Source organism: Dicentrarchus labrax, unplaced genomic scaffold, assembly GCF_905237075.1.
Source record: "Dicentrarchus labrax unplaced genomic scaffold, dlabrax2021, whole genome shotgun sequence".
NCBI classification, from domain to species: domain Eukaryota; kingdom Metazoa; phylum Chordata; class Actinopteri; family Moronidae; genus Dicentrarchus; species Dicentrarchus labrax.
The window spans coordinates 2,621,549-2,636,236 of NW_026136706.1; the positions used below are offsets into that span (position 1 = coordinate 2,621,549).

Consider the following 14,688-nt stretch of genomic DNA (forward strand, 5'->3'; position numbering starts at 1 on the left):
CTCTCTCTCTCTCTGTCTCTCTCTCTCTCTCTCTCTCTCCCCCCCTCTCTCTCTCTTTGTGTACATTCTGTACTTTCTGGAGGGGGCGTGGTCTTTTTTGACGTCATTGGAGCGCGACGGAACTTCTCTCTCGTCCGCGTGCGCCGCCGTCGCGCGTTACACGCACACAACAACAGAGATGGCCGCTGCGGGTTTCTGCGGGAGCTGGTTCGTGTTCTCCTGCGACAGCAAGCTGGTGGCGGTGCACAGTAAACAGAGGCAGCGGTGGGTTGTTGTTGTTGTTGTTGTTGTTGTTGTTGTTTACAGGAAGGGCCAGGGTTAGCTCTGTTGTGCTAGCACGGTTAGCAGAGAGCATGGGGAAGAAGGGGGTTCTGGGTAATATCTAGAGTCTGTATGGGAGGACGTTAATCTTAATTTAGCCTTCATCTTCATCTTCATCTTCTTCATCATCTTCTTCATCTTAATCATCTTCATCATCATCTTCAACATCTTCATTATCTTCATCATCATCTTCATCATCATCTTCAACATCTTCATTATCTTCATCATCATCTTCATCATCATCTTCATCTTCTTCATCATCTTCTTCATCTTCATCATCTTCATCTTCTTCATCATCTTCTTCATCTTCTTCATCTTCATCATCTTCATCATCTTCTTCTTCATCTTCTTCATCTTCATCATCTTCTTCATCTTCATCATCATCTTCTTCATCTTCATCATCTTCATCTTCATCTTCTTCATCATCATCTTCATCTTCTTCATCTTCTTCTTCATCTTCATCATCTTCATCTTCATCTTCTTCATCATCTTCTTCATCTTCTTCATCTTCATCATCTTCATCATCTTCTTCTTCATCTTCTTCATCTTCATCATCTTCTTCATCTTCATCATCATCTTCTTCATCATCATCATCTTCATCTTCATCATGTTTGCTGCTGTCTATAGTCTCTCTATAGGATCATATTTACACCTGTAACATAACAAATATTAATGTTAAATTGAATAAATCAGATTAAAGTTGAATAAATCAGATTAAAGTTGAATTATGAGATTAAAGTTGAATAAATCAGATTAAAGTTGAATTATGAGATTAAAGTTGAATAAATCAGATTAAAGTTGAATTGTGAGATTAAAGTTGAATTATGAGATTAAAGTTGAATAAATCAGATTAAAGTTGAATAAATGAGATTAAAGTTGAATAAATCAGATTAAAGTTGAATTATGAGATTAAAGTTGAATAAATCAGATTAAAGTTGAATTATGAGATTAAAGTTGAATAAATCAGATTAAAGTTGAATTGTGAGATTGAAGTTGAATTATGAGATTAAAGTTGAATAAATCAGATTAAAGTTGAATAAATCAGATTAAAGTTGAATTATGAGATTAAAGTTGAATAAATCAGATTATAGTTGAATTATGAGATTAAAGTTGAATAAATCAGATTAAAGTTGAATTGTGAGATTAAAGTTGAATTATGAGATTAAAGTTGAATAAATCAGATTAAAGTTGAATAAATCAGATTAAAGTTGAATAAATCACATTAAAGTTGAATTATGAGATTAAAGTTGAATAAATCACATTAAAGTTGAATAAATCAGATTAAAGTTGAATTATGAGATTAAAGTTGAATAAATCAGATTAAAGTTGAATTATGAGATTAAAGTTGAATAAATCAGATTAAAGTTGAATTATGAGATTAAAGTTGAATAAATCAGATTAAAGTTGAATTATGAGATTAAAGTTGAATAAATCAGATTAAAGTTGAATTATGAGATTAAAGTTGAATAAATCAGATTAAAGTTGAATTGTGAGATTAAAGTTGAATAAATCAGATTAAAGTTGAATTATGAGATTAAAGTTGAATTATGAGATTAAAGTTGAATAAATCAGATTAAAGTTGAATTGTGAGATTAAAGTTGAATAAATCAGATTAAAGTTGAATTATGAGATTAAAGTTGAATAAATCAGATTAAAGTCGAATTGTGAGATTAAAGTTGAATTGTGAGATTAAAGTTGAATTATGAGATTAAAGTTGAATAAATCAGATTAAAGTTGAATTATGAGATTAAAGTTGAATAAATCAGATTAAAGTTGAATTATGAGATTAAAGTTGAATAAATCAGATTAAAGTTGAATTGTGAGATTAAAGTTGAATTATGAGATTTAAGTTGAATAAATCAGATTAAAGTTGAATTATGAGATTAAAGTTGAATTATGAGATTAAAGTTGAATAAATCAGATTAAAGTTGAATTATGAGATTAAAGTTGAATAAATCAGATTAAAGTTGAATTGTGAGATTGAAGTTGAATTATGAGATTTAAGTTGAATAAATCAGATTAAAGTTGAATAAATCAGATTAAAGTTGAATTATGAGATTAAAGTTGAATAAATCAGATTAAAGTTGAATTATGAGATTAAAGTTGAATAAATCAGATTAAAGTTGAATAAATCAGATTAAAGTTGAATAAATCAGATTATAGTTGAATTATGAGATTAAAGCTGAATAAATCAGATTAAAGTTGAATTATGAGATTAAAGTTGAATAAATCAGATTAAAGTTGAATTGTGAGATTAAAGTTGAATTGTGAGATTAAAGTTGAATTATGAGATTTAAGTTGAATAAATCAGATTAAAGTTGAATTATGAGATTAAAGTTGAATAAATCAGATTAAAGTTGAATTATGAGATTAAAGTTGAATAAATCAGATTAAAGTTGAATTATGAGATTAAAGTTGAATAAATCAGATTAAAGTTGAATAAATCAGATTAAAGTTGAATTATGAGATTAAAGTTGAATAAATCAGATTAAAGTTGAATTATGAGATTAAAGTTGAATAAATCAGATTAAAGTTGAATTATGAGATTAAAGTTGAATAAATCAGATTAAAGTTGAATTAATGAGATTAAAGTTGAATAAATCAGATTAAAGTTGAATAAATCAGATTAAAGTTGAATTATGAGATTAAAGTTGAATAAATCAGATTAAAGTTGAATTGTGAGATTAAAGTTGAATAAATCAGATTAAAGTTGAATTGTGAGATTAAAGTTGAATAAATCAGATTAAAGTTGAATTGTGAGATTAAAGTTGAATTATGAGATTAAAGTTGAATAAATAAATTTAAAGTTGAATTGTGAGATTAAAGTTGAATTGTGAGATTAAAGTTGAATAAATCAGATTAAAGTTGAATTATGAGATTAAAGTTGAATAAATCAGATTAAAGTTGAATTGTGAGATTGAAGTTGAATTGTGAGATTGAAGTTGAATTATGAGATTTAAGTTGAATAAATCAGATTAAAGTTGAATTATGAGATTAAAGTTGAATAAATCAGATTAAAGTTGAATTATGAGATTAAAGTTGAATAAATAAATTTAAAGTTGAATTGTGAGATTAAAGTTGAATAAATCAGATTAAAGTTGAATTATGAGATTAAAGTTGAATAAATCAGATTAAAGTTGAATTATGAGATTAAAGTTGAATAAATCAGATTAAAGTTGAATAAATTAGATTAAAGTTGAATAAATGAGATTAAAGTTGAATTATGAGATTAAAGTTGAATAAATCAGATTAAAGTTGAATAAATCAGATTAAATGAGATTAAAGTTGAATAAATTAGATTAAAGTTGAATAAATCAGATTAAATGAGATTAAAGTTGAATAAATGAGATTAAAGTTGAATAAATGAGATTAAAGTTGAATAAATGAGATTAAAGTTGAATAAATCAGATTAAAGTTGAATTGTGAGATTAAAGTTGAATAAATCAGATTAAAGTTGAATTATGAGATTAAAGTTGAATTATGAGATTAAAGTTGAATTATGAGATTAAAGTTGAATAAATCAGATTAAAGTTGAATTAATGAGATTAAAGTTGAATTATGAGATTAAAGAACTCTTGAAGACGTATTTAGTTGAAAATATGAGATTTTTTCTGACCAACATTTGAAAACCTCCAAAAACTATTAAACTCACTTTTATATAAAACACAGAAATTCTCACATTTTAGAAACTGGAACCAGAATATTTCTGATCAATAATCAATAACTTGCTGCTTAGAAACTAATCAGTTATATATTAATATATAAATATATTGAACTCCTCGTAGGCGGAGACTGAAACAAACTTTATTAAACTGTAAACTCGTGCTGAGACGGGCGTCGTTTAAATTAACCATCTCTTCTTCTTCTTCTGTTTGTCTGCAGAGAACCGTTTGTGTTCGACTGCGGCGCCGCCGAGCGGACGCCGAGGAGCACGAAGGACGATGACAACAGGTAAACACAGGTGGTGAAGAAAGTGCTGACGTCTGCAGAATGATAACCACCAAACATAACTCACTGTCACAGCGCTCTGTCCTCAGTGGCGGCGGCGCCCCGGAGGAAACAGGAAGTGACAGAGTCCTCGCCTTCACCGCGTCTCCATCTGGAAAGCTGGTGGCGCTGACCGACGACAACAAGAGGCTGGTTCTGCTCCACTGTGAGCCTTCGTGGCGATGTATCAGCGTCAGGTCCGATTCAGCCTCGCGCACGGTGCAGACGGACAGCAGACAGATGTGTTAGTAACAGCTGTGTGTGTGTGTGTGTGTGTGTGTGTGTCGCAGGTCCGTGGCGAGGAGGTGCACCTCTCTGCTCTTCAGCCGCGCCGAGGACGAGCTGCTGGCGGCGGACAAATCAGGAGACGTGTACTCCTTCTCGGTGGCGGAGCCGCAGAGGGAGGGCGAGCTGAAGATGGGCCACCTGTCCATGTTGCTCGCTGTGGTAAAGAACAAAGAGCGAGCGCCCACCAGACTCCATTCACAAAAACACTCATTTTAACTCCCAGATCAGGAAACACACTTTAAACTCAACAGAAACAAAAATAAAACTTAACTCACCAAAACTCTCCTTTTCTTTTAGTCTTTCCAATGTTTCAACAACAATCAGCAACTCTGGGTTGACTGAAATAAATTCTTAATTCACAGTTAGATCAGAAAATAGCTGCAAATAAAGGCTGCTAATGGCTGCCAATCATCCTCTGGGACCAATGTACCCGTCAACATGTGTCCATTAACAGTAGTTGTTGTTTGTTCCACTAACAGTAGTTGTTGTTTGTTCCACTAACAGTAGTTGTTGTTTGTCCCTAACAGTAGTTGTTGTTTGTTCCACTAACAGTAGTTGTTGTTTGTTCCACTAACAGTAGTTGTTGTTTGTCCCTCACAGTAGTTGTTGTTTGTTCCACTAACAGTAGTTGTTGTTTGTTCCACTAACAGTAGTTGTTGTTTGTTCCACTAACAGTAGTTGTTGTTTGTTCCACTAACAGTAGTTGTTTGTTCCACTAACAGTAGTTGTTGTTTGTTCCACTAACAGTAGTTGGTGTTTGTTCCACTAACAGTAGTTGGTGTTTGTTCCACTGACAGTAGTTGTTGTTTGTTCCACTAACAGTAGTTGTTGTTTGTTCCACTAACAGTAGTTGTTGTTTGTTCCACTAACAGTAGTTGTTGTTTGTTCCACTAACAGTAGTTGTTGTTTGTTCCACTAACAGTAGTTGTTGTTTGTTCCACTAACAGTAGTTGTTTGTTCCACTGACAGACTCAGGTTGTTATTGTCAGTGTCTGACAGCATTATGGAAAGGATCCCTACAGAGATAGACCTTTAGTTTAACCACAAACAGCCGTAATATCGCTATCACTCTCCACCAGACTCCAGAGACAAAAACACTCATTTTACCTTCAGATCATCGTAACTTCATTAAAGTGGACAGAAACAGAATAAAACTCATTAAAGCGTCTCTGTTAGTGTTTCCAACAATCACCAACTCTGGTTTGATGGAAATAATTCACTGAGTTTCTGGCTTTCAGACGATGTCGCCGGACGACAAATACATCATCACAGCCGACCGTGACGAGAAGATCAGAGTGAGCCACCGCAGGTCTCCGTACAACATCCAGTCCTTCTGCCTGGGGCATCAGGAGTGAGTAACTGCCCCCCTCATCCTAAACTGCCCTTTATAATACACTGTATATACAAACAGTTAGACTACAGCTGTCTGAGTTCCTGTTTGCTGTGTCTCAGGTTTGTCAGTGCTCTGCTGATCCCTTCAGGTCACCCCCGCTGGCTGCTGTCGGGATCAGGGGTAAGGATTATAATCCACAATAAAACCATAAAGAAATTTAAGGAGAGATTAGCAGGTTTAAACGTTTATTCTTTACAGTCTGTTCTAACTTACTAAAGCACAGATTGAGGTAATATACTCATTTATTAATTCATTACACAAACGTTTGAGTATAATTGTTGTTTCTCTGCTCTTGGACCTTTTTAATGTTATTTAAAGCAGCTTAAAGAAACAGAACGAGCAACTTCGTCCTGAATGAAAGTGCTTTTGTAATCTTCTATGTTTATTACAGTAATCTAGTTAATACGTTCACACTAAGGAGGGTTTAAAAACCTTAAAAGCACTAAAGACAGTGCAGGTTTGAGCGTTAATGTAGAAATAATAATCAGTGGAGAACATTAGATTGATGGTTGTTGTGGTCGGTCAGGACGGGACCGTGAAGCTGTGGGAGTTCGAGTCCGGCCGTAAGCTGCAGAGCTGGGACCTCCGAGAGCTCGAAGAGACGCCGACCTCTGAGGCCGACAAACAGAAGGTAACCATAGCAACGGCAGCAGAAACAACCAATATCGATGCCGACGATGGGCGCCGCCGCGAGGTCGACACTGTCGGCGTTTACTGAAATATTTGAACAACCTTTGTTGGGGTTGTCGTGAGATTTGGGTCAGATATACTCGCTGTCCAGAGGAGGAACCTGACAGACTTTAATATTTGTCCTCTAGCGCCACCAACAGGTCGAAGTTTTTAAGAGCTTCTTCTATAAAATATCCACCTGTTTGTTCCCTGCAGATCAATGACTAATGTCCAGAGATGGATGGATGAATGTCAGGACGGCTCCAAACGAAATCACATTTAATGGTCGTCCAACTCAATAAAACGTCCACCGAACGATAAAGAAAATGTGATTAGTTTGATCTGAAAGGTTAATATTGTTTCTCTATCGGACTGTTGACCTCCGACCTGCAGTCACATCTAAAGCTTATTGTAGTGAATACATAGATTATTCTAGAGACTGAGAGAGAAATAAAAGCCTCTCTCTCTCTGTCTGTCTGTCTCTCTCTCTGTCTCTCTGTCTCTCTCTCTCTGAGAAGAATAAAATGTGTGTGTGTGTGTGTATTAAACAACAACAACAACAACAACTAAAACAATTATTTTATACATTTATCTGAGTTTCCACTGGTCGTCCTCAGTTCGTGGCATGAGGAGACATATTTTGCTGCAGTAATTTGATTTTTTGGCATTTCTCCCAGTAAATAGGGGAGTTTCTGTGTGTCTGATAATAATTTGAATTCGGGGTATATTTGGGAAATGTTTGCAAATTGTTTTTCTCTTAAAGTTTAGAATTTAGGGCATGAGGTTAGAAAGTGCAGCTCTGTCTCTACCTGTCCTCTGTCACACTGGGAGCAGAGTCTCTCCTCTTCTGGTAGCCAGTTCTGTCTGTGGCGACCCGTTTCTATGGCCAGGCTGTGTTCACTCAGTCTGTACATTGTCAACATTGTTCTTAGTTTAGGACATTTTATTGTGCTCAGGTAATTTGCCAGTGTGAATTCTCTTTTTAGGGTCAGATAACATTGTAATTTACTTTGTGTTTTGGTCGTTTCTTTCCAGTATTCAATATATTTTTCTTTTTGCTTGTTGATAATTTGGTTTGGTCTGATTGAGTTGGTGTTGCTGTCCTGAGGCTGTTGTCTCTCTCTCTCTGTCTCTCTCTCTGTCTCTCTCTCTGTCTCTCTCTCTCTCGTCTCTCTCTCTCTCTCTCTCTCTCTCTCTCTCTCTCTCTCTCTCTCTCTCTCTCTCTCTCTCTCTCTCTCTCTCTCTCTCTCTCTCTCTGAAGGTTACACAACCTCCTCACACTGGCAGGGAGGTTACATTCACAGTTTGAGACAGCTTTTTTGTTTAAAGTTTATTGAACCAAAATCAGTGAATGAATTAAAGATATTAACCCATTGGTTCCCAAAAACTACATTTAGTATGATAAGAAAAAACATTTGCTCTGATTGTTCATATCTTTGATATTTAATTTGTTTGTCCTCCGTCTAGTTTCTGAGATAAAGACAATTTCTTAGACTATATTTAGTCTTTGAGCACATTGGGTTAAACTGATTTTATTATTTTCAGTACACATGCAACCGGCTCCTATCTATATATTCCATATAAATAAAAGTTACACACAACTGTTTTTAGAGACGAACTGAGTTTATTCGGGACATTCAGTCCAAAAACTATAAATATAAGAAACACTTTTCCGTCTGTTTGTTCGGGGTTAAGGTGGTGGAGTGAGGATGGGTGAAGGTGTGTGTTATATAACCTGGGACACACTGGGACCCTCAGGTGTTCCTTCAGGTGTTGCAGGTTACCTTCACACTGATAGTGAGAGCTTCCTCTGTGTAAATGTCTGTTTTATTTCCCAGAATCCAACAGTGTGCAGAATCGCCAGCTCTCCTGACGCTCGCCACGTAGCTGTACAGTGTGAAAGGTGAGATATTTTTCTGTGCTTTCTTTCTTGATGAAAAGTTCATCCACTGCTTTAAACGTCCTTACACAGCGACGACAGCACACCCATCTGTTTATAACTTCCACATGCCGCCGGCTCCTCTGCTGGCTTGAAGCTATTTCTGCTCACAACTGTTCAATGTATTCTGGGATGTATGGAGACACAAGGTCAGCGCGGAGGTCAGTTTGCTGTATGCTACACAGGCGACTGTACAGTAGGTGACACTTAAAGTGGGTCAGAGGCATGAGACTATAAATAGTGGAGGTTGCATTAAAGCTGCAGCAGCGACACGAAGCTCCTCCTCCTGATCCATAAACAACCAATCAGAGCAGAGGAAGATGTTTGAGTCTCTGATCGTTTCCACGTGTCCTCAGGGTTTCGGCGGTTCAGTTCTTCACCGTGGAGCAGGAAGGGGAGGAGAAGCTCGTTCCACACAGCCGGCTCGCCCTGCCCCACTGTCCCCTAGACGTGACCTTTGACCCGGAGGGCCGACTCTGGGTGCTGATGGACTCCAGTGAAATGCCGCTCCGAGTCTACACACACAGACGGGACTCCTGGGAGGTACAGAGGGACGCAGTTACACTCTGAAAATGTGTAACTGATATTTATTAAAGCATCAATCAACCTGATCAGCCTTCAGCAGTCAGCTAGTGTTTCTGTAGTGGAGACTAAACGTTAACAATGATCCATATCAGCAGTTTGAATCCAACTAAAAGCTCCCTGCACCAAACTCCCTTTAAGAAATATCACATTTTAACAATTCCTAACGTGTTCGTAACAACACGTAACTCTAGAAACACGAGCTAAAGGCCGTCATATGTCCACAGTCTGACTCACTCAGCTCAGATTGATCTCATGTGAACAAAATAAATAAAACAACAGAGGAAAATATGAAACAGTAAACGTTTGTCTGTCGTCACATCACACATCCATAACATCAGAGAAACATTTTTACTCTTTCAGACCGTTGCAGAGGCTTTTACACACTTCTGTCCACTTTAATGAAGTTATGATGATCTCCTTATCTCCTATTCTATATGAGCCTTTTGTTTACGTGTCGTTGCACAGATGGATCTGATGAAGAGCGCTCTTCTTCTTCCTGAGTGTCAATAAAGGTTGAATTCACCGAATAACAGCAGAACATCTGTGGTTGCCATGGTATCCGCCGCGTTACTTCCTGTTGTTAAAATGTGTGTTTTTTTAAGTGAGGTTTGGTGCAGGAGCCGATCGCATCATCACACAGCGGCTGAGAGAGTATTGATTCACTGTGACTGACCTCTGACCTCTGACCTCCCTCTAGTGCGCCGCTGAGAGCCCTGAACTCCACACAGTGACTGAAGCTGTCAGGCCGCACTGGGAGACACTCGAGGGTGAGTCACACACACACACACACACACACACACACACACACACACACACACACACACGCCTCCCTCTCTCGTCCCACTCGCGCCCTCTAGACAGAAATAACCTGCAGTGTCATGTGACCTCGCACGCCGTCTCCCCCAGGATGACAGGGAGGATCAATTCAGCTGGTTTCTGTTGGATCAGTGTGAACTTTTATTCTATTAAACACTCTGTTTGTTGCTCTGGCTGTTGTTTATTATCAGGAAAGTAAAACAACAACAACAACAAAAACAACAACATGTGTTCAGTTATGACAACTTCCTGTTTCATGGCGATACGCTGATATTTGACACCACGCCACGGACACGCCGTTCGACGCACACTCGCCAAGAGGACAACTTTTAATCGTGATGGTCTTTAGATCACGCCGACCAAATTTAAAGTCGATCCGATTAATTCTCCAGAAGAGTTCGTTAAAGTCTGATCGTGATACACGTGGGTACCGATTGTTATTATTATTATTATTATTATTATTATTATTATTATTATTATTCTACATCTCCATCATATGTGTCTACTGGACTGAAACGAACATCTGTATGTGTTTAAATCCCTTTGTACTTAATAATAACTATAACTTGAAATAATAAGAGTAATAATTTTATGTTGTCGTCCATTTATTGTACTTTGTTGTTTTTATGTTAATATGAAATAAAGTTAAATTGAATAATAAAAATAGTTCCAAGAGTCACTAAATAAATGAAATTAAAGGAAGAAGAAAGTAAGTTACTTACTGCATATAAAAGTAATTAGTTACTAGGTAAAGTAATGCTGCAGACCACCAGAGGGCAGCAACGAGTAACACTAGTAGAACCTACAGTGGCTGTGAGTGTTTGGTTTGTCCCTCCTGAGCTACTGTAGAAACATGGCTCATTATACACTAATGTTAACATAGCTATGAATCCACAGTGAAGAACTAATCAACCAATAATCAACCAATAATCAATCCTCTCCCCTCCCAGTCTCGGCGAGGACCAGCAGCCGCTTCGAGCACCTGCACAAGGTGACCTTCGACAACGTGACTGCGTACCTGCAGAAGAAGCAGCAGCGGCTGGAGGAGCAGCAGCTGAAGAGGACGAAGGCGCCCAAAGCCAACGGCAACAAGAAGGCGAGGAAGGAGACGGCCGACACCCCCGCGTCCACCTGAGAGGACCCCTCACACAGAGCTCGATTATTGATTATCTGTTATTATTATTATTTCTTTATTGGATGATGGATCTGAGTTGATTTAATTTGTCTGATTTATAAAAATAAACACTGCAGCTGAACATTTGTGTTTATCACTGAATGAAACATCAGTCAGTGAACGCACCATATGTCCCCTTCCTCACATCCACTGCTCCTCTTCCTCCTCCTCCTCCTCTTCCTCGCTGTACGTGTTACTTTGGCTTCCTACGCCACATTAACAGTTAGCATCTTTGTGACGCAGCGTGCCCATTTGACGCAAACAGCAGCTGTTCGGAGGAAGAGGAGGTGCAGAGACGAAGGTCTTTCCCACTGCAGATATTATTATTATGAATTTGAGCTGTAAATAAATACAAAGGATATAAAGAAGAATCAGTATTGGTTCATTGTAGTTGTTATAGTGCGTCAATCCCCCAAAAGTCACATTTAAAGAGTGAATAATTAAACTTTATACAAATAATGTTAATTAACTTTATTTGTATTATTTGACAAAAACAGGATCATCAAGAGTCCTGCAGATGTTTAAAGTTAATGTCATTTTAAAGACATTTTAAGGGCTAAAATCCAGATTGTTGTAGGTTAAACTTTACACTGTTCACACTGGGACACAGAATAATTAATGAAGTGCTGATGATGATGATGATGATGTCCCACAATGAGGGAAATAATAATAATAAACCAATAAACAGAAATAAGCCTGCAAGTAGTCAAACTCAACCCAAAAGGTTGCCGGTTTAAGTCCAACATGAACCACAGTGTTTCCGTGTGTCCTGGAAAACCTGGAAATGTAATAATAGGTAAAGAAAGAAAAATAAAATAAGTGAATAGTCTGATAGAACAATGAGAAGAAAACACTGAATTTGTCAGAAAATAAGTTTATTAAGTCTGTTTCATTGTTAAAAACTATAAAAAAAAAAATACATTTTACATAAAAAGGTCCTTAAAGAGGAAATAATCAGCACTCCTCAGTGTGTGGTTGATTCTGGGTTCATTAACACTTCCAGCTCCTACAGATAAACCCGCTTCAGATACCTTCAGACTGACTCTGGACAACAAACTGAGCCTCAACCAACTCGTCCTCTGCTGCGTATAGAGATCAATCTGTGGGCTGCAGCAGATATTTCTCAGCACAATAACGTGTAAGTGTTTGATTCCTCGCCGCTCTTATGCCTTAAAGAAGGGGCGTCGTCCCCCTCTGATTGGCTGAGAGATCAATGACCAAGCTGCTCTCCATCATTGATTAAAAGGTGATCCTCTGATCCACTCTGATCATTATTAAACTGACTCAGTGACATTTTTATGTTTATTTAATATATTAAAACTGTACAATGAACACAAACAGTGAACTCTAACTGCAGGAAGTTTGTGTAAAACCAGAGATTTTGATGAATTTTGAGCAGATTATTTCCTGTTTATGGAACTTTTTATACAATTCTCTGTCTGTATTATGTTTTTATTTATTTTTTATCATTTTTAACAACCAAACAGACTTAATAAGCTTCTTTTTCTTCTCATCATTCGTATGTTATTCTATGTATACGATGTTTTCTTCTATGTGTCAGAATGAAGTAACAGCAGACTTTAATTCCCTATACAGCCTTATGTTGTAGAACGATGAAAACATTTCCTTTATTTCTTTATATTGTGTATATTTAAGTTATCTTACATCCCTTAAAATCAAGAAGGTCTCCTGACCTTCGCTTTGGCGACCCCTAGTGGGGGTCCCGACCATGGCTTTAATCCACCCAGAGAGAATTTTGAGATTGAGTTTAAATTAATTATATAAATAATTAAACAGCAACAGAATACAAAAGAATGAAGAACAACAACAAGATTATTATTAAATTATACATTATTATTCTATCAGGACCAGTGTCCAAAATCTTTTATTACTCATTTACGAGTCAAGTCAGAATTTGGGGAGAAACGACACAATTAAGTAGCAGAAAAGTAATGTAACTGGTAATGTAACTAATTACTGTTGTAACATTTGTAATGTCTGTTATTGCTAATGGCATACATTATATTGATGTTCATTAACGTGCTCTATGTGCTATTATAATAATATTAATAATAATAATTATAATAATAATGAGCAGAGACATTAACAGTCCAGACAGGATTTTTTAATTAAAGTAATCCTTTTATTTTTTTTATAGGAAAGAACAAATGTCACTAAAAATCTGTACAATCTGTAAAAAACAACACATTTCAAATAAAAAACGATATATAATGTATCTAAATATTGTTCACTGAAGTAGTCTGTGCTGTACAACGGTTCCTGAAAAGGGCTTTGGATTGTCCGTCTGGTCCTCGAGTCCGTCGGGAGTTTTTTGACGCCGTCTTAAAACCCGACTCCGCCGCCGTTCTGTGACAAATCCCGATCACACATCCCGCCGCCGCCGCCCCTCCGCTCTCCGACCGTCCGACGGGACGAGAGGAGGCTCAGCAGCCCGCCACGGACCAACGTGTCTGACAACTTTACTTTACGTCACACTGCTTCACTCTGGTGCTCTAACGCTCACTGGTGCTGCAACAGAGACGCTAGTGTTAGCCGGCGTGGACTCAAATACACCGAAAAACAAAGTGTCTCCAGAAAGTAAAAAAAAGTCTAAAAATAAAACATCACTTTGTCTTTATTACAGCTGATATTGAGCTAGATTTGACTTAAATTAGCCTTCAGATGTAACTCGCTAGCTAATGATTGTTGTAGATTATCTATTATATTTTAACATTAGACGTGTTTCTAGAAGTCCTCGCCTACCTTTTCACAACATTTTACTTCTTCTTCCCTCCAATGGTCAAGTTCTCGCTCTTCTTTTTCTGCACCTGGAGGGAAACATGAGCGCTCGTCAGTCACATTCGGTACCAAGGACACGTTAAATGCCCCGCCGCTCTTCTAGAAACCCCGTTCAACAACCTCGTTCATGGCGTCATCGATCTGTTTCAGCTCTTCGTATCGGTCTCTGGACTCTCTCAGCGGCTGCACCATCGCCTCCTCGATCTGTGGGAACAGCTGGGACACAAACACACAAACATTACATTAAATATTATATATTTAATATATTATATATATTTAAGCATTTATATCAGCCGTGGAGTCGCTGCATGCTCACCTTCATCACGGTCTCAAACATGGGGATGAGGACGAACTTGATGAAGCCGATCTGAGCTGTCGGCTTGGTGACCTTTTCTCTGTCCATGAACGGAGCCACGGGAAGCCCCTCGGTCTTCTCCCTGTCGCTCTGCACAGCACAGACAGACAGACAGAACGACAGACAGACAGGTAATTAACATCAACATGGTGTTCAATAACAGCAGGGAGAAATACTGCCTTAAAGCTTATATATGAGATTATTAACATTAATATAACAGCAAACATTATATTCTCTATATACAGAGTCACATGGTGTCTCTCTCCCTCTGCCTGTGTTGTATCGCAGCCTCTCTGTGGTTTGTTTCCATAGCCGGTCTGCTCCGACTGAAACTGCTGTTTTTATCATCTACGTCGGTGAAT

The 14,688-nt window shown here is 37.4% G+C and overlaps 2 protein-coding genes across 2 annotated transcripts in view; one reads left to right on the forward strand and one right to left on the reverse strand.

Annotated features, from left to right (window-relative positions):
- The first annotated feature begins 62 nt into the window (after positions 1–62).
- Positions 63–11,254, forward strand: wdr4 (WD repeat domain 4). The gene is made up of 11 exons (XM_051402921.1): positions 63–264; positions 4,204–4,272; positions 4,359–4,505; positions 4,599–4,755; positions 5,835–5,947; positions 6,049–6,109; positions 6,516–6,620; positions 8,497–8,561; positions 8,954–9,140; positions 9,880–9,949; positions 10,949–11,254. The coding sequence occupies exons 1-11, from the start codon at positions 179–181 to the stop codon at positions 11,131–11,133; spliced, it is 1,245 nt and encodes a 414-aa protein (XP_051258881.1). The 5' UTR covers positions 63–178; the 3' UTR covers positions 11,134–11,254.
- A 2,039-nt stretch (positions 11,255–13,293) lies between these two features.
- The window catches only part of pde9aa (phosphodiesterase 9aa), a 34,737-nt gene continuing 33,342 nt past the window's right edge, over positions 13,294–14,688 (reverse strand). The window contains exons 16-19 of the mRNA XM_051403021.1: positions 14,288–14,416; positions 14,092–14,187; positions 13,936–14,000; positions 13,294–13,701 (exon numbers count right to left, since the gene is read on the reverse strand). Of these exons, the coding sequence (XP_051258981.1) occupies positions 13,950–14,000; positions 14,092–14,187; positions 14,288–14,416 (276 nt within the window). The 3' untranslated portion in view covers positions 13,294–13,701; positions 13,936–13,949. The remainder of the gene's footprint in view (positions 13,702–13,935; positions 14,001–14,091; positions 14,188–14,287; positions 14,417–14,688) is intronic.